The 21,619-nt window shown below is 44.0% G+C and overlaps 1 protein-coding gene across 1 annotated transcript; it reads right to left on the bottom strand.

Moving 5' to 3' along the window:
* Positions 1-591: 591 nt before the first annotated feature.
* On the bottom strand, positions 592-16,628 carry slc27a2a (solute carrier family 27 member 2a). The gene is made up of 10 exons (XM_063004652.1): positions 16,059-16,628; positions 14,776-14,985; positions 12,757-12,915; positions 7,254-7,378; positions 5,905-6,099; positions 5,714-5,804; positions 4,861-5,059; positions 3,461-3,558; positions 2,990-3,120; positions 592-1,847 (listed from the first exon to the last, which is right to left on the bottom strand). The coding sequence occupies exons 1-10, from the start codon at positions 16,543-16,545 to the stop codon at positions 1,671-1,673; spliced, it is 1,872 nt and encodes a 623-aa protein (XP_062860722.1). The 5' UTR covers positions 16,546-16,628; the 3' UTR covers positions 592-1,670.
* Between the last annotated feature and the right edge of the window lie 4,991 nt (positions 16,629-21,619).

Genomic DNA, 21,619 nt, shown 5'->3' with positions numbered 1-21,619 from the left:
GGTGTTCTTGGGTTCTTCTTCTTCCTCCAAACACGACGAGTTGAGTTTTTACCAAAAAGTTCCATTTTGGTTTCATCTGACCACATGATATTCTCCCAATCCTCTTCTGGATCATCCATATGCTCTCTGGCAAACTTCAGACGGGCCTGGACATGTACTGGCTTAAGCAGGGGGACACGCCTGGCACTGCAGGATTTGAGTCCCTCTCGGTGTAGTGTGTTACTGATGGTAGCCTTTGTTACTTTGGTCCCAGCTCTCTGCAGGTCATTCATCAGGTCCCTCCGTGTAGTTCTGGGATTTTTGCTCACCGTTCTCATGATCATTTTGACCCCACGGGATGAGATCTTGACCCCAAGAGAGATTATCAATGGTCTTGTATGTCTTCCATTTTCTTACAATTGCTCCCACAGTTGATTTATTCACACCAACCTGCTGCCTATTGTAGATTCACTCTTCCCAGCCTGGTGCAGGTCTACAATTTTCTTCCTGGTGTCCTTCGACAGCTCTTTGGTCTTGGCCATGGTTGAGTTTGGAGTCTGACTGTTGGAGCTTATTACAATTAATTTATATAAATAATAAGTCAACAAGACGTTTAGATATATATATTTTTTTTATTAATAAAATAAAATCATGTACATTATTATTAATATTATTGTTATTATTTAGTAATTATATTTACATTTGAGGCTGTTAGCGGATGTGTTTTTAAATCCAAAGCAAAGTACAATTATACCGTATACAACACAAGCAATAAAGAATTAGGGGCCTCGCTCAGGGGCCCAACAGTGGCAACTTGGCTGTGGTGGGGCTTGAACCGGCAACCTTCTGATTACTAGAGCCATTCTTTTTTTTTTTTTTTTTTTTTTTTTTTTAAATATAAATTTAGCGCGTCCAATTTCGTCCCATCTATCATCCTCTCATTAGTGCGGATTCCTGCTCCTGATTGGGGCTGACGAGGCCGTTCCACGCCTCCTCCGAAACATGCACAGCCAATCGACCGTCTTATCACCCACACTTGACGAGTGCAGCGTAGCAGAGTACTGTGCACGGAGGATCACACACCCCGCCACACCCCCTCCCGTCTCCATACAGGCGCCACCGACCGGCCAGCAGAGGGCGCGACCGCCCCGTTCCTGAGAGAGCATCCCCTACGGTCTCAAGTCCCGCCCCCTTACCCGGCCAACAGGCCAATCGTTGTCCATAGCCGCCCAGCCTCGACCGTGAAGGCAGAGCTGGATTCGAAACGACGCTCCTTCGAAATCCAGCTCTGGTTGCAGCGCGTGTCTTTTACCGCTGCGCCACCTGAGCGGCCGTCCTCTATTCTGATGATCATGTTGATTAGATTGTGTAGTTCTGTTCTGTACCTGAGTAATGAGATGCATGGGGACTCTGACTGGTACAGAAGGGTTCGGTGCTCAGGGTGTGTGTAGTGTGAGTGTGTGTGTAGTGTCAGTGTGTGTGTAGTGTGTATAGTGTGTGTGTGTATAGTGTGTGTATAGTGTGTGTAGTGTGTGTATAGTGTGTGTAGTGTGTGAATAGTGTGTGTGTATAGTGTGTATAGTGTGTGTAGTGTTTGTGTGTGTGTGTGAGTGTGTGTGTAGTGTGAGTGTGTGTGTAGTGTGAGTGTATAGTGTGTGTGTGTATAGTGTGTGTGTGTGTGTGTGTGTGTGTTACAGTCGTAAGCGCCCGTCGCTGATGGAGTTAAAGATCTCCTCACTCATGGGAACGTAATTTTGCTTCCTGTCATCCAGAAAGTAAAGAGAGTTCCGGATGGTTTTTGGGTCGAATCCCTCCTCGGCGAGCTTTAGCTTCATCTGTTTGTAGGTGCCTGTGACGTCCAGCGCCTCCTGTAGGACAGCAGAGAGAATCACATGTACGGTGTGCTGGTCTGAGATTGGCCGACAGGGTGTGTATTAATTAATTCGGACAGCTGGGCGGGGCTCGATAGTGTATTAGTTAAAATAGGCGGGGTTTGGTGGTGTGACAGTAAAAGAGCGGAGATTAATTGGGTATCAGTAAAAGTGGGCGGGGCTTGATTGTAGCAGTAAACGTGGCCAGGGTTTGGTGGTGTAAAGTAAAGTGTATCAAATAAATATGGGCGGAGTTTAGTGGTGTTTCAGTAAAGTGGGCGGGTTTGGTGACGTATTAGGCGGAGATTAGTTGTTAGTTTGATTGTATTAGTAAAAATGGGTGGAGTTGTGGTGTTTTTAGTAAAAATGGGCAGGGTTTGGTGGTGTTTCAGTTAAAAGTGGGCGGGGTTTAACTGTGTATGAGTAAAATGGGAGGGGTTTAACTGTGTATGAGTAAAAGGGGAGGGGTTTAACTGTGTATGAGTAAAATGGGAGGGGTTTAACTGTGTATGAGTAAAAGGGGAGGGGTTTAACTGTGTATGAGTAAAAGTGGAGGGGTTGGTGGTGTATCAGTAAAAATGGGCGGGGTTTGATGTGTTTCAGTACAGTAGGCGGGGTTTGATTGTATTAGTAAAAGTGGGCGGGGTTTGGTGATGTATTAGTAACAATGGGTGGGGTTTCAGTAAAAGGTACAGGGTTTGATTGTATTAGTAAATGTGGGCGGTGTTTAATTGTGTTTCAGTTAAAATGGGCGGGGTTTAGTTGTGTATCGATTAAAAGTGGGCGGGGTTTGTTGATGCATCAGTAAAGAGGCAGGGTTTGATTGTATTAGTAAATGTGGGCGGGGTTTAGTGGGGTTTCAGTAAGGGGCGGTGTTTAATTGTGTTTCAGTTAAAAGTGGGCGGGGTTTAGTTGTGTATCGATTAAAAGTGGGCGGGGTTTGTTGATGCATCAGTAAAGAGGCAGGGTTTGATTGTGTTGTAGTACAAATGGGTGGGGTTTGGTGATGTATCAGTAAGAGGGGCGGAGTTTGATTGTGTTTCAGTGAAAGTGGGCATGGTTTTGTTGGTGTATCAGTTAAAAGTGGGCGGGGTTTGCTGGTGTACCAGTTAAAAGTGGGCGTGGTTTGCTGGTGTTACCTGTATCCTGATGAAGCGAGGCCTGGCGTAGGTGGGCAGCAGGTTCACCACGTTCTTATACGCTGCAGAACAGTCGAACGTTTCTCCATCCTTCAGTTTCACTGCAGCCATTCCGATTCGTCCCTCATGACCTTCAAACACCACACACAGGAACTCGGTGAGGAACCTGAACCATCACACAGCCGAAAATATGTGGACACCCCACTGATCCATCCAGCTCTCAGTGAGGAACCTGAACCATCATCTCACCATCACACAGGAACTCAGTGAGGAACCTGAACCCACTGATCCATCCAGCTCTCAGTGAGGAACCTGAACCATCACACAGCCGAAAATATGTGGACACCCCACTGATCACTCCAGCTCAGGTGTTCCAGTCCCAGCCAGATAAATGAGATTGCTTCTTTATACAGTTCAAGTTTGGGCGTTGAGGAGGTGGTTGCTACCTAACATAGTTGGTGTGGTGGGTACCTGGTACTTTGACGCCATAAACGTTGGCCTCCTCGATTAACTCCACCGTGAGCAGGATATCGGCCACCTCGGTCGTAGCCACGTTCTCACCCTTCCACCTGCACATCATCAAACACAATCTCTTACACAGGAGGAGGAGACTGGAAGAGTTTGAAAGAGTCTGTTGGACTTTGGAGGAGGTTGGTGGACTTTGGAGGAGGTTGGTGGACTTTGGAGGGGTTTGGTGGAGATTGGAGGGGTTTGCTAGACTTTAGAGGGGTTTGGAGTTTGGAGGGGTTTGGTGAAGTTTGGTGGACTTTGGGGGAGTTTGGAGGGTTTTGGAGGAGGTTGGAGGAGTTTGGTGGATTTTGGAGGGGTTTGGTGGACTTTGGAGGGGGTTGGAGGGGTTTGGTGGAGTTTGGAGGGGTTTGGTGGAGTTTGGGGGAGTTTGGTGGACTTTGGAGGAGTTTGGAGGGGTTTGCTAGACTTTAGAGGGGTTTGGTGGACTTTGGAGGGATTTTTGGTGGACTTTGGAGGGTTTTGGAGGAGATTGGAGGGGTTTGGTGGACTTTGGAGGAGTTTGGTGGACTTTGGGGGAGTTTGGAGGGGTTTGGTGGAGTTTGGTGGACTTTGGAGGAGTTTGGAAGGGTTTGGTGGAGTTTGGAGGGATATGGTGGAGTTTGGTGGACTTTGGAGGAGGTTGGAGGAGGTTGGTGGAGTTTGGAGGGGTTTGGTGGAGTTTGGTGGAGTTTGGAGGGGTTTGGTGGAGTTTGGAGGGGTTTGGTGGAGGAGTTTGGTGGAGTTTGGTGGAGTTTGGAAGGGTTTGGAGGAGTTTGGAGGAGTTTGGTGGAGTTTGGAAGGGTTTGGTGGAGTTTGGAGGAGTTTGGAGGAGTTTGGTGGAGTTTGGTGGAGTTTGGAGGAGTTTGGTGGAGTTTGGTGGAGTTTGGAGGGGTTTGGTGGAGTTTGGAGGAGTTTGGTGGGGTTTGGTGGAGTTTGGTGGAGTTTGGAAGGGTTTGGTGGAGTTTGGAGGAGTTTGGTGGAGTTTGGTGGAGTTTGGAAGGGTTTGGTGGAGTTTGGAGGGGTTTGGTGGGGTTTGGAGGAGTTGGTGGAGTTTGGAGAAGTTTGGTGGACTTTGGAGGGGTTTGGTGGAGTTTGGAGGGGTTTGGTGGACTTTGGAGGGGTTTGGTGGAGTTTGGAGGGGTTTGGTGGAGATTGGAGGGGTTTGGTGGAGTTTGAAGGGGTTTGGAGGAGTTTGGTGGAGTTTGGTGGAGTTTGGAGGAGTTTGGTGGAGTTTGGTGGAGTTTGGAGGGGTTTGCTAGACTTTAGAGGGGTTTAGTGGACTTTGGAGGGTTTTGGAGGAGTTTGGTGGAATTTGGAGGAGTTTAGAGAAGTTGAGAAGAGTGTGGAGGACGTGAACGTACCTGAACGTGTCTCCAATGCGATCCTGGAAGTAGATAAACCCCTGCTGGTCGATCCTCATCAGATCTCCGGTGTTGAAGTAAAAGTCTCCGTCCCTGAACACGTTCTTCAGCTTCTTCTTCTCTGTCTGCTGCTTGTTGTTAGCGTAGCCGCTGAACGGAGCCACTTTGCTGATCTTGGCCACCAGCAGGCCGGTTTCTCCTGCGTGGAACATCAACACGAGTTTGACTTTTAATCAAATAGAAAAGTAAACGAGGAGTAAAACGACCCGGGGCAACAAACTGCTCTACACTGGTGACCACGTTTAACTGGTCAGACTGGGAGATCAGCTGAACAACCAACTTGACCAGCCAGCACCTGTTTTAGGCTTTTTTACTATCAATGTAGTAAAACATCTAGATGATCCTCAAGAGTTTTGGAATGATATTCTGTAAGACCTGTTACATCTGGTGTAAAAGCTAAACCTCATTCCACCATCAGAACATCATACCAGCAGTGAAACATGGTGGTGGTAGCATGATGCTATGGACGACGTGTCATTACTGATGGAACCCCAAATTCTGCTCTCTACCAGAAGATCCTGAAGGAGAAGGAGAATCTCCTCCGGTCAGTTCATCACCTAAAGCTGAAGCTCAGTCGTGTTCTGCAGCAGGACGTTGATCTAAAGCACATGAGCAGGTCCATCACAGCCTGAGGGACTCTGAGGGACTCGCGATGTTCCCTGAAGTTCTTAGTGTCTTTAGAGAAGTTAAGGAGAACACTGATGTTCCTCAGAACCTGATAAATAATCCAGCTGGAACTGCCGGGGAGGGGGGCACTTACTTTATCCTCCGGACTGGTTATGATGGGACTCACCTGTAGGAACCTCCATGCAGAACCCTCTGGAGTCTCGCTCAGGTTCCTCCATCTCAGTGTCATATTTAATCAGGGCGAAGGGCGTGGCTCTCTAAACGTGATCAGAGACCGGGAGATCGTTACACACACACACACACACACACACACATACACACACACACACAGTGTAGTTGTACTCCTGATCAGCTGACCTTGATGAAGGGGTTGACCCGCCCGATGGCTCCGACTTTCCCCACGTAGTTGACGAATCCGATGTTTCCCTCCGTGGCTCCGTAACACTCACAGATCCGCACGTCCCCGAACCGCTGCACAAACTCCGCCCACGTGTCGGGTCGGAGCCCGTTACCGAACGCAAGACGTACGTTGTGTACACGATCAAACTGCGTCTGGAAACAAAACCAACAGTGGGGCTGAGTGTTAGTGTGTATGATGTGTGTGTTACCGTGGGTGTGCTACAGTATGTGTGTGTTACCGTGGGTGTGTTAGAGTGTGTGTGTTACCGTGGGTGTGTTACAGTGTGTGTGTGTGTGTGTTACCGTGTTTGTGTGTTACCGTGGGTGTGTTAGAGTGTGTGTGTGTGTTACCGTGGGTATGTAACAGAGTGTGTGTGTGTGTTACCGTGGGTGTTACAGTGTGTGTGTGTGTTACGTGGGTGTGTTACAGAGTGTGTGTGTGTTACCGTGGGTGTGTTACAGAGTGTGTGTGTTACCATGGGTGTGTTACAGTGGGTGTGTGTTACCGTGGGTGTGTTACAGTCTGTGTGTTACCGTGAGTGTGTGTGTTACCGTGGGTGTGTTACAGTGTGTGTGTGTGTGTTACCGTGTGTGTGTTACCGTGAGTGTTACAGTGTGTGTGTGTGTGTGTGTATTACCGTGGGTGTGTTACCGTGGGTGTGTGTGTGTTACCGTGGGTGTTACAGTGTGTGTGTGTGTTACCATGGGTGTGTTACCGTGAGTGTTACAGTGTGTGTGTGTGTGTATTACCATGGGTGTGTTACCGTGGGTGTGTTACAGAGTGTGTGTGTGTGTTACCGTGGGTGTGTTACAGTGTGTGTGTGTTTGTATTTCCTGTGGGTGTGTTACTGTGTGTGTGTTACCGTGGGTGTGTTTCAGTGTGTGTGTGTTACCGTGGGTGTGTTACAGAGTGTGTGTGTGTTACCGTGGGTGTGTAACAGTGGGTGTATGTGTTACCAAGGGTGTGTTACAGTGTGTGTGTTACCGTGGGTGTGTAACAGTGGGTGTGTTACTGTGGGTGTGTTACAGAGTGTGTGTGTGTGTGTTACCGTGGGTGTGTTACAGAGTGTGTGTGTGTGTTACCGTGGGTGTGTAACAGTGGGTGTGTGTGTTACCGTGGGTGTGTAACAGTGTGTGTGTGTGTTACCGTGGGTGTGTAACAGTGGGTGTGTGTGTTACCGTGGGTGTGTAACAGTGTGTGTGTGTGTTACCGTGGGTGTGTAACAGTGGGTGTGTGTGTTACCGTGGGTGTGTAACAGTGGGTGTGTGTGTTACCGTGGGTGTGTAACAGTGGGTGTGTGTGTTACCGTGGGTGTGTTACAGAGGTAGCGCATGATCTCTCCGATGTACTGAATCACTGTAACGTTGTTTTTTCTGCAGTCGCTCCAGAACTGAGACGCCGAGAACTTCCTCCTCAACACCACCGTGATTCCTGACACACACACACACACACACACATCATAACATACATACACACACTATAAAACACACACATCATAATACACACACACATTATAATAAACACACACACACACACACACACACATCACAACATACACACACACCATAATACACACACATCATAACATACACACACACCATAATACACACACACACACACACACATCATAACATACACACACACACACACACACACACACACACACACCATAAAACACACACATCATAATACACACACACATTATAATAAACACACACACACACACATCACAACATACACACACACCATAATACACACACATCATAACATACACACACACCATAATACACACACACACACACACATCATAACATACATACACACACACCATAATACACACACATCATAACATACACACACACCATAATACACACACACACACACACATCATAACATACACACACACACCATAATACACACACATCATAACATACACACACACCATAATACACACACACACACACATCATAACATACACACACACACACACACACCATAAAACACACACATCATAATACACACACACATTATAATAAACACACACACACACACATCACAACATACACACACACCATAATACACACACATCATAACATACACACACACCATAATACACACACACACACACACATCATAACATACACACACACACATCATAATACACACACACATTATAATAAACACACACACACACACATCACAACATACACACACACCATAATACACACACACCATAATACACACACATCATAACATACACACACACCATAATACACACACATCATAACATACACACACACACATCATAACATACACACACCATAATACACACACACACACACACACACACACACACACACATATCATAACATACACACACACACACACACATCACAACATACACACACACCATAATACACACACACCATAACACACACATCATAACATACACACACACCATAATACACACACACACACACACACACACACACACATATCATAACATACACACACACACACACACACACATCATAATACACACACACATTATAATAAACACACACACACATCACAACATACACACACACCATAATACACACACACCATAATACACACACATCATAACATACACACACCATAATACACACACATCATAACACACACACACCTTAATACACACACACACACATCATAACATACACACACACACCTTAATACACACACACACCTTAATACACACACACCATAATACACACACATCATAACATACACACACACCATAATACACACACACACATCATAACATACACACACACCATAATACACACACACACCATAATACACACACACCATAATACACACACACACCTTAATACACACACACACATCATAAGATACACACACACCATAATACACACACATCATAACATACACACACACACCTTAATACACACACACCATAATGCACACACATCATAACATACACACACACACCATAATACACATACACACACACCATAATACACACACACACATCATAACACACACACACATCATAACATACACACACACCATAATACACACACATCATAACATACACACACACACACCATAATACACACACACACATCATAACATACACACACACCATAATACACACACACCATAATACACACACATCATAACATACACACACACACACACACACCATAATACACACACATCATAACATACACACACACCATAATACACACACACCATAATACACACACACCATAATACACACACACACCTTAATACACACACACACATCATAAGATACACACACACCATAATACACACACATCATAACATACACACACACACCATAATACACACACACCATAATACACACACATCATAACATACACACACACACCATAATACACACACACACACATCATAACATACACACACACCATAATACACACACATCATAACATACACACACACACCATAATACACACACACACACATCATAACATACACACACACCATAATACACACACATCATAACATACACACACACACATCATAACATACACACACACACCTTAATACACACACACCATAATACACACACATCATAACATACACACACACACACACACACACCATAATACACACACACCATAATACACACACACACCATAATACACACACACCATAATACACACACATCATAACATACACACACACCATAATACACACACACACCATAATACACACACATCATAACATACACACACACCATAATACACACACATCATAACACACACACACACCTTAATACACACACACACACATCATAACATACACACACACCTTAATACACACACACCATAATACACACACATCATAACATACACACACACCATAATACACACACACACATCATAACATACACACACACCATAATACACACACACCATAATACACACACACACCTTAATACACACACACACACATCATAAGATACACACACACCATAATACACACACATCATAACATACACACACACACGTTAATACACACACACACATCATAACATACACACACACACCATAATACACACACACACCTTAATACACACACACACATCATAAGATACACACACACCATAATACACACACACCATAATACACACACATCATAACATACACACACACACCTTAATACACACACACACATCATAACATACACACACACACCTTAATACACACACACACATCATAACATACACACACACACCATAATACACACACACCATAATACACACACACCATAATACACACACACACATCATAATACACACACACACATCATAACATACACACACACACCTTAATACACACACACACATCATAAGATACACACACACCATAATACACACACATCATAACATACACACACACACATCATAATACACACACACACATCATAACATACACACACACACACCATAATACACACACACACATCATAACATACACACACACACACCATAATACACACACACACATCATAACATACACACACACACCATAATACACACACACCATAATACACACACACACCATAATACACACACACACACATCATAACATACACACACACCATAATACACACACACCATAATACACACACACCATAATACACACACATCATAACATACACACACACATCATAACATACACACACACCATAATACACACACATCATAACATACACACACACACCATAATACACACACACACATCATAACATACACACACACCATAATACACACACATCATAACATACACACACACACCTTAATACACACACACCATAATACACACACATCATAACATACACACACACCATAATACACACACACCATAATACACACACACACCATAATACACACACACCATAATACACACACATCATAACATACACACACACCATAATACACACACATCATAACATACACACACACACCTTAATACACACACACCATAATACACACACATCATAACATACACACACACCATAATACACACACACCATAATACACACACACACCATAATACACACACATCATAACATACACACACACACCATAATACACACACACCATAATACACACACACACACCATAATACACACACACACCATAATACACACACACCATAATACACACACACCATAATACACACACACCATAATACACACACATCATAATACACACACACCATAATACACACACACCATAATACACACACACCATAATACACACACACCATAATACACACACACCATAACATACACACACACACCATAACATACACACACACCATAATACACACACATCATAACATACACACACACCATAATACACACACATCATAACACACACCATAATACACACACATCATAATACACACACACACCCTAATACACACACACCATAATACACACACACCATAATACACACACACACCTTAATACACACACACACACATCATAACATACACACACACCATAATACACACACACCATAATACACACACACCATAATACACACACATCATAACATACACACACACCATAACATACACACACACACCATAATACACACACACCATAATACACACACACCATAACATACACACACACCATAACATACACACACACCATAATACACACACATCATAACACACACCATAATACACACACATCATAATACACACACACACCTTAATACACACACACCATAATACACACACATCATAACATACACACACACCATAATACACACACACACATCATAACATACACACACACCATAATACACACACACCATAATACACACACACACCTTAATACACACACACACATCATAAGATACACACACACCATAATACACACACACCATAATACACACACACCATAATACACACACATCATAACATATACACACACACCTTAATACACACACACCTTAATACACACACACCATAATACACACACATCATAACATACACACACACACCATAATACACACACACACACCATAATACACACACACACATCATAACATACACACACACACCATAATACACACACACACACACACCATAATACACACACACACATCATAACATACACACACACACCATAATACACACACACACACACACCATAATACACACACACACATCATAACACACACACACACCTTAATACACACACACCATAATACACACACATCATAACATACACACACACACCATAATACACATACACACACACCATAATACACACACACACATCATAACACACACACACATCATAACACACACACACACCATAATACACACACATCATAACATACACACACACACACACACACCATAATACACACACATCATAACACACACACACCTTAATACACACACACACACACATCATAACATATACACACACACCTTAATACACACACACACCATAATACACACACATCATAACACACACACACCTTAATACACACACACACACACATCATAACATATACACACACACCTTAATACACACACACCATAATACACACACATCATAACATACACACACACACCATAATACACACACACACACACACACCATAATACACACACACACATCATAACATACACACACACCATAATACACACTCACTGCCTCCACCCTAAACAGTTTGGGGATCAGTGCTGTATGTACTTGTCCTGTGTAGGGATGGGGGTACTCACCGCGCTCTATCGCCCCTGTCAGGCCCATCAGGAGCCCGGCGCTGTGGTACAGGGGCAGGTAGATGTAGATGATGTCATCAGAACACACCCCACACATCCTCTGTAGGAACGAGGCCATCCAGATCCTCTCATGGTTTATCACAGCTGCTTTTGGGAGACCTACAACACACACACACACACACACACACACACACCACAATCAGTCAAAAGCCCTTCTCACCACCAGTGTGTATAGTGTGTGTGTATAGTGTGTGTGTATAGTGTGTGTGTATAGTGTGTGTATAGTGTGTGTGTGTGTGTGTGTGTATAGAGTGTGTATAGTGTGTGTGTATAGTGTGTGTGTATAGTGTGTATAGTGTGTGTGTACAGTGTGTGTATAGTGTAGTGTGTGTGTGTGTATAGAGTGTGTATAGTGTGTGTGTATAGTGTGTGTATAGTGTGTGTGTGAGTGTGTGTATAGAGTGTGTATAGTGTGTGTGTATAGTGTGTGTGTGTGTGTGTGTGTGTGTACAGTGTGTGTATAGTGTGTGTGTGTAGAGTGTGTAGTGTGTGTGTATAGTGTGTGTATAGTGTGTGTATAGTGTGTGTGTGAGTGTGTGTGTGTACAGCGTGTGTACAGTGTATAGTGTGTGTGTGTATAGAGTGTGTATAGTGTGTGTATAGTGTGTGTGTGAGTGTGTGTAGAGTGTGTATAGTGTGTGTGTGTATAGTGTGTGTGTGAGTGTGTGTGTGTACAGTGTGTGTATAGTGTATAGTGTGTGTGTAGAGTGTGTATAGTGTGTGTGTATAGTGTGTGTAGTGTGTGTGTGAGTGTGTGTGAGTGTGTGTGTGTGTACAGTGTGTGTATAGTGTATAGTGTATAGTGTGTGTGTATAGTGTGAGTGTGTGTATAGTGTATAGTGTGTGTGTATAGTGTGTGTGTGTGTGTGTGTGAGTGTGTGTGTACAGTGTGTGTATAGTGTAGTGTGTGTGTATAGTGTGTGTGTATAGTGTGTGTGTGAGTGTGTGTGTGTACAGTGTGTGTGTATAGTGTGAGTGTGTGTGTGTACAGTGTGTGTATAGTGTATAGTGTGTGTGTGTATAGTGTGAGTGTGTGTGTGTACAGTGTGTGTGTATAGTGTGAGTGTGTGTGTGTACAGTGTGTGTATAGTGTATAGTGTGTGTGTGTATAGTGTGAGTGTGTGTGTGTACAGTGTGTGTATAGTGTGTGTGTATAGTGTGTGTGTGAGTGTGTGTGTGAGTGTGTGTGTACAGTGTGTGTATAGTGTAGTGTGTGTGTATAGTGTGTGTGTAGTGTGTGTGTGTGAGTGTGTGTGTGTACAGTGTGTGTGTATAGTGTGAGTGTGTGTGTGTACAGTGTTTGTATAGTGTAGTGTGTGTGTATAGTGTGTGTGTAGTGTGTGTGTGTGTGTACAGTGTGTGTGTATAGTGTATAGTGTGTGTGTGTATAGTGTGAGTGTGTGTGTGTACAGTGTGTGTATAGTGTATAGTGTGTGTGTATAGTGTGTGTGTATAGTGTGAGTGTGTACAGTGTGTGTATAGTGTATAGTGTGAGTGTGTGTGTGTACAGTGTGTGTATAGTGTAGTGTGTGTGTATAGTGTGTGTGTAGTGTGTGTGTGTGAGTGTGTGTGTGTGTACAGTGTGTGTGTATAGTGTATAGTGTGTGTGTGTATAGTGTGAGTGTGTGTGTGTGTACAGTGTGTGTATAGTGTATAGTGTGTGTGTATAGTGTGAGTGTGTGTGTGTGTACAGTGTGTGTATAGTGTATAGTGTGTGTGTATAGTGTGAGTGTGTGTATAGTGTATAGTGTGAGTGTGTGTATAGTGTATAGTGTGAGTGTGTGTGTGTACAGTGTGTGTATAGTGTATAGTGTGTGTGTATAGTGTGAGTGTGTGTATAGTGTATAGTGTGTGTGTATAGTGTGAGTGTGTGTATAGTGTATAGTGTGAGTGTGTGTGTGTACAGTGTGTGTATAGTGTATAGTGTATAGTGTGTGTGTGTGTGTGTGTGTGTAGTACCGGTGGTTCCTGATGTATAGATGTACAGTGCTGGACTCTTGATGCTGATGGTAGAACGTATGGAGGTCGGTAGCTGCTCATCACTGGCCGTGTGGATCTTCTCGCTGAGGCTGGTGATCCCCTCCGTCCTCGAGTTCTCCACCAGCATGAACACCTGAACCTGCTGCTCCTTCAGAACAGGAAGTACCTCCTCCACCGCTTCCTGTAAATCTGCACACACACACACACACTTAGAGTTTATATAAAAGCGGTGCGTGGACGATGCAGCGGTCTGACGCGGTAGTCCACCACCTCCCGGAAACAACAGCCCTCAAACCTCAGTCCAGCTCCACCACGTGCACCTGAGCCTGAAGATCACGAGATCATCAGGAGGTTATCAGATCATTCAGGTGGATCACAGATGGATTTAACTCTTCAAACCAACCAGGTAATAAAGATCTGCAGGTACACTGGAACCAAACACTGGGTTTACTGGTGCATACTGGGTCACCATGGTAACCAGGTACATGAACCAGATGATCCAGGGTGCCTGAGTACCTGTACAGGTGTGTTCAGAGCCAACATGGAGTTACAGGTGTGTGAATGAAGTGTGGGTGTGTGTATGTGTGTATGAAGCAGGTGTATGAGAGGCTTGTGTGTATTTGAAGCAGGTGTGTGTGTTGTGTAGCATGTGTATGAAGCAGGTGTGTGTGTGAGTGAAGCAGGTATGTGAGGTGTTTGTGAAGTGTGTGTGAAGCATGTATATGTGATGAAGCATGTGTGTGATGCAGGTGTGTGTGGAACGTGTGTGAAGCATGTGTGTTTATATGAAGCTTGTGTGTTTATAAAGCGTGTGTGTATGATACAGGTGTGTGTGTATAAAGCAGGTGTGTATGAAGTAGGTATGTGTGTGTAAACCGTGTGTGTGAAGTGTGTGTGAAGCAGGTGTGTATGATGCAGGTGTGTGTGTATGTGTGAAGTGTGTGTGTATAAAGCAGGTGTGTGTGTGTGTGTGCGTGTGAAGCAGGTATGGTAGGTGTTTGTGAAGCGTGTGTATGTGTGAAGTGTGTGTGTGTGTGATGCAGGTGTGTGTGAAGTTTGTGTAAAGCGAGGTGTGTGAAGCATGTGTGTATAAAACATGTGTGTGTATAAGAAGCATGTGTGTATGGTGCATGAATAAAACAGGTGTGTGTATGAAGTGTGTGTGAAGCATGTGTGTGTGTGTGAAGCGTGTGTGTATGTGAAGCGTGTGTGTGTGTGTGATGCCGGTGTGTGATTCAGGTGTGTGTGTGTGTGTGTGTTACCTGGCCCAGCGATCAGCACCTTGGCTCCGCAGCAGGTGAAGCAGTGGAGCAGCGACCTTGACCGGATGTTGGTGTTGAGCAGCGCCGCGGTGCAGCCCAGTTTGAGGAGTCCGAGCCACACCCACACAAACTCGGGTTCGTTCCCCAGAAACAGCGCCACCGTGTCGCCCTGCTGTAAACGCGCATGCGTGAGGAGGGCACGCGCCGCCTGGCTGCTCCGCCGATCCACCTGCTGGTAGGAGTAACTCGTTCCCTCGAACAGCAGGAAGGGTTTATCCGGGTTCTTCTGCACCTGGTCCAGGAAGCAGTCCAGGATGGAGTAGCAGGGTGTGGAGGAGCGGAACCTCCTGAGTCTGAGCGCCACCCGAACCCCCTTCAGAAAGTACAGCAGGTCCTGCACCACCAACGGAGAGAGGAGGAGGAGGAGCAGCGCGGGGAGGATCAAACCCAGCAGCAGAGTGTACACCACCATCATCACCACCACCATCCTGACTCCTCCACTCCACTCCGAGACTGAACCCTGCACAGCTGGAGAGGAACTCTGGAGGAACTCTGAGGAACTCTGGAGGGAGGAGCTGCACAACTTCGGCTCAATGACCTCAAACTATATAGTGCTGATATGGAAGGCCAACAGGTTCAGAACCAGCCGGGAACCTTCCAATCACAGCACGGCACTCATCTCCTCCTCACCTCCTCATCTGCTCCTCATCTTCTCATCTCCTCCTCATCACCTCCTCCTCCAGGGGGTCCAAATCCCCACAGTTACTCCTCATGTGACGTCATCAGCATTCATTCTGATCAGAAATCCAGTAGAATTCATTCTGTAATGAATCTGAACATGACAACATGAGACTGAGCTCAGAGCTACAGACGGGGTCCTGGGTTAGTAACGGGCTGGGAGGAGTTTGGCATGTTCTTTATATTTATGTGTTCCATGTGCTCTCTGTGTACTGTATATTTGGTATGTTCTCTGTCTGTTCTGTGTTTGGTATGTTTTTTGCTCTGTATATTCTGAATATTTGGTATGTTCTCTGCTCTGTATATTCTGTATATTCTGTATGTTTGGTATGTTCTCTGCTCTGTTATTGATTAGCTTGTCAGTTAGAGCTTTTATAGCTGTTCTCGCTCCTTGTTCCTCTGTGATAATAAACTGTGATTTAGACTTTAGATTATTGAACTTTGTCCCGATCGCTTCTATAAACACGGATCATCAAAGTAATCAGAGTACAAACACACACACACACACACACACAGCTCAAACTCAACTTTCTTCAACATGTTCTCTAACACAGCTGCACGATCAGCGTGTCGTTCATTTATAGTATAAAGAGACTCTGGTTCCTGTAGCTCCACGTCTGTATAACACCACACTAACATTCGTTCATTCATCTGTCCAGCCAATCCACCTCCTGCATGTTTTGCTTCATACAGCTTGTTGGATTGATCCTGTGGAACCCATCAGACCTGGAAGTAAAAAGGTCTGCAGGGTCCAGGTCCTGATTTTTTAGGAGGAACCTGAAGTGGACCACAGCGCTACATATTCACCCATAACATCACACATTGACGTCTCATCGACAAGGTCCAGGAGGAGCATCAGATGTTCTGGAACCCACTGGACCTTTAATGTGTTTCTAACAACTCCAGGTTCATCATGAGCCAGAGAAACCAAGAACCACCGTGTCTGATAACTGGCCTGATAAATCAGACGAACGCTGCTGTACATGTTAAATCCAGAACGTTGGTGATGACCCCTCATGGTTCTCTCTTCTAGTTATGATGTAATAGTGAGTGGGCGGAGTCTCACGCTGACCTCCTGGTATTGATTTTCTTCACTTCACTTCGTGTAACTAAATCGTCATGTTTATTTACCCCGTGGTGGTTCTGACGGGAACCTGTTTACCCACCCGGGGTCGAAGTCTGAGAGTTTGAGGCTGCTGTGCCAACCATGCCGCTCCTGACGTCCAGAACACAGGGCTCAAATTTATTTAGATAATTTACATTTCATTTCATACACAAGTGTAATTTAAAGCTTTTTATATGATTAAAACCAGGAACAAAACAGCATAAAAGTAAAAAGAAATAAGAGATTTAAATTAAAATGCACAATTACTTTTAATTGTAGAATTTTTTGTTTTTATACTTGTTATAACTTTATATTTAATATATTATTAAATGTAATCCTGATTCATCCAAATTATAGGCAGTGGGTCGCAGTAGCTCAGCGGTTAATGTACTGGACTAGTAATCAGAATGTTGCCAGTTCAAGCCCCACCACTGCTAGGTTGCCACGCTTGAGTCCTTGACTGAGTTTCTTAATTGCTTAAATTGTACTCAATTTGTCTTGTTATATAAAGAGTTTATTTATTACAGGACAATATCAAAACAGGCACTCGAGATTTGCCCGGAGAGTAGGTAGCCAATTCTTCTCTGCCTCTCAATGGAATCTGCTCTCTTTAAATACTCGGCTATACGTACAAAACACATCTGGAATCCAATAACACAATCTAGCTTCTTAGAAATCAGACCTTGTTCATGGAGAAGAAACAGAGTCTCTCCTTTCCATTGGCTTCCCAACTTCCAGCAGATCCTTTAGGAGGAATAACATCATATCTCCTGCCTAGGCCATGAAAATAAATTCCAGATGTGGAATGTTCTACAAAGGTACACACCCAGTCCATTGCAGGGCGCACTCACACACTCACACTCTCACACACACACACAGGGCAATAAACCGGAGCTCCCGGAGGAAACCCACGCAGACAGGTGGAGAACATGCAAACTCCACACAGAAAGGATCGAACCCAGAATCTTCTTGCTGTGAGATGACAGTGCTACCCACGAGCCACCGTGCCGCCATAATTGTAAGTCATTTTAGATCAAAGCTAAACATTTACAGCATTTATCAGACGCTTTTATCAAAAATGACTTAGGGGCCCAAGGGCCCAACAGCAGCAACCTGGCAGTGGTGGGACTTGAAACAGCAACCTTTTGGTTACTAGTGCAGTACCTTAACCACTAGGCTACAACTGCCCAACGTCCCAAATGAAAACGATCCTCCAGACCCGAGCAGGACGGAGGTCCGTGTGGAGTTTGGTTCCTCTCGGCTCCTAATGAAGAGACGTAGCCTAGTGGTTAAGGTACTGGACTAGTAAACAGAAGGTTGCTGGTTCAAACCCCCACCACTGCCAGGTTGCCACTGTTGGGCCCTTGAGCAAGGCCCTTAACCCTCAATTGCTCAGACTGTATACTGTCACTGTACTGTACTGACAAAAGCGTCCACTAAATGCTGAAAATGTAAATGAAGGAACGCTGTCCAAATACTTCTGACATTTAAAATAAAGGTTTAATAATAAAAGATTCTGAGAGAGAGAGAAATGGATCTTCTACAGAAGCAGAACACCCAACACACACACACACACAAATATGATCAATAATCACTAGGGTTTTTATTTTTTTTATAAAATCGATTTTTTGATCCGAATCGATCTTTATTTGAATGATCCGATATCGATTCATATAAACGCGAGATCGATCTTGAACATGGACCCCTTTTTACGGTGTTCACGGAGATCTGTTACCCCCTTTAATCTCGCGTGACCAGCCGCTGTTTCTTCGCGCAACGAGATCTGACCTGCACATCAGTTCAGCACGGCAGAAGCTCCAGTAATGTCTGGTTCACACTACACCATTCCTGCACTGATTTTCGCTCGGCGACGGGTCGGTGCTGGATTCGGGAGGAACTCGGTGTTCGCTCGGCGATCAAAACTCAGCTCTCGATCGATGTGTGAAACAGCGAGGGGAAACACGGGGCGAGGTTGTAAACAGGTGGGACAGGGGTGTAATATACTTTATATCAGAATACATCAGCACACACACGAGTTTTACAGTATTTCTGACCTGATCGTTCTCTACAAAACAAAATATTTATTAACCTCCAACTCACTACAGAATGATCCAAGCTGCTCGTGTTGCCAAATCCACTCAGATTCCTTTATTGTTCTCCTTGATTTTACGCTGCACATCAGCGCACAAACTTTGATCTCTCGCTACTTGTTGATGTGTATTTTGGACGTGGTGTCATTAAACCTTTCATCACTTCTCACCTTTGTTTTCATGACGGAACGTAGTTTGGGAGAGCAGAGAAGCTCGCCTGTGATTCCAGTTGGAGATAGATGGTGTAGTGTGAAACCCCCATCACCCATCAGTCGTGTAGTGTGAACATTACAGCGACCCGGCAAATCAGAAAGTCGTGTCGTGTGAACTTGGCATAAGCTGAGCAACAGCCCGGTGTATGTTTACATTACATTTACACTGTTGTAGCGTGTCAGACATATAAAATAATAATAAAAATAATTAATGATACTGTTTTCTGTTTTGGATGAATTATTTATGTAAACACAAATATTTTTAATAATGAGTTTTCTTTGTACAATTATCACATTCGTTCTCTGAACATCTGCACATATTTAAACAAAACCTGTTAATGTAACTCAAATATGCCTAAATGTGTTGAATCGGAATCGAATCGATCCAGGAAATTAGTGGCGATACTCAGCCCTAATAATCACCCACACAAACTAAACCACCTGCACAGACCGGATCACCCAGGTAGATCTAATTACGCAAATCTGATCACTTGATCACTCGTGCAGACCGTATGACTTGATCAGATGCTCAGACCGGATCACCTGATCACCCACACAGATCTGATCAAGTTCACACACACACACACACACACACACACACACACACACACACACACACACACACACACACACACACACACACACACACACACACACACACACACACACACACACACACACATCAGGTGCTTTTGGTTTTTTATTAGTTGAAATGATAATGCAGTATAAAATGTATAATAATAATAATAATAATAATAATAATAATAATATTATTTCCCCTGAATAAAAGCCCCCGGTACAGGATGTGTACAGCATCATATCACAAAATAATCAACCATCATCTTCATTATTAACAAGGACCATATTATATATATATATTTATTTATATTTATATTTATAGTACCTCTGTAACAAAATTCATCTGTGTGGTTTTACATTACACCATAGAAACGGCATTGCATTCTGCCCACAGTGTGTGTGTGTGTGTGTGTGTGTGTGTGTGCACTGGTATTCATCACATTGAGGGGACATGAATCTGTTTACACAGTCACGTCGTGGGGACCTCTTGCAGTGTGGGGACCTAAAGTCTAGTCCCCATAAAGGAAACCTATTTTAAATGGATACAGGAGGCCTACTAATGGTGCCTGTGTGGTTTTTAGCATTGGCTCAAAACGCATGTTTTTCGGTGAATGTGTGAGTGTGTGGGTTGTGCTCAGTTGCGCCCCCTTTTTTTTATAGCCGGAATCACACACACACACGGATTCCAAATAAGGTTGGGAACCACCCACTTCCTGGTCCCCATTAGGAACGATTTCAGACATTTTTAGTGTTAAAGATGGATATTCACACAGTGGACAAAAAAAGAAGATTATATGCAGGAGAAACCAGCTAAGAAGCTAAGAACTTATATAGAGG

Source organism: Trichomycterus rosablanca, chromosome 11, assembly GCF_030014385.1.
Source record: "Trichomycterus rosablanca isolate fTriRos1 chromosome 11, fTriRos1.hap1, whole genome shotgun sequence".
Classification (NCBI taxonomy): domain Eukaryota; kingdom Metazoa; phylum Chordata; class Actinopteri; order Siluriformes; family Trichomycteridae; genus Trichomycterus; species Trichomycterus rosablanca.
The sequence above is the reverse complement of the archived record's forward strand: the minus strand, read 5'-3'. Positions and strand labels throughout refer to the sequence as shown.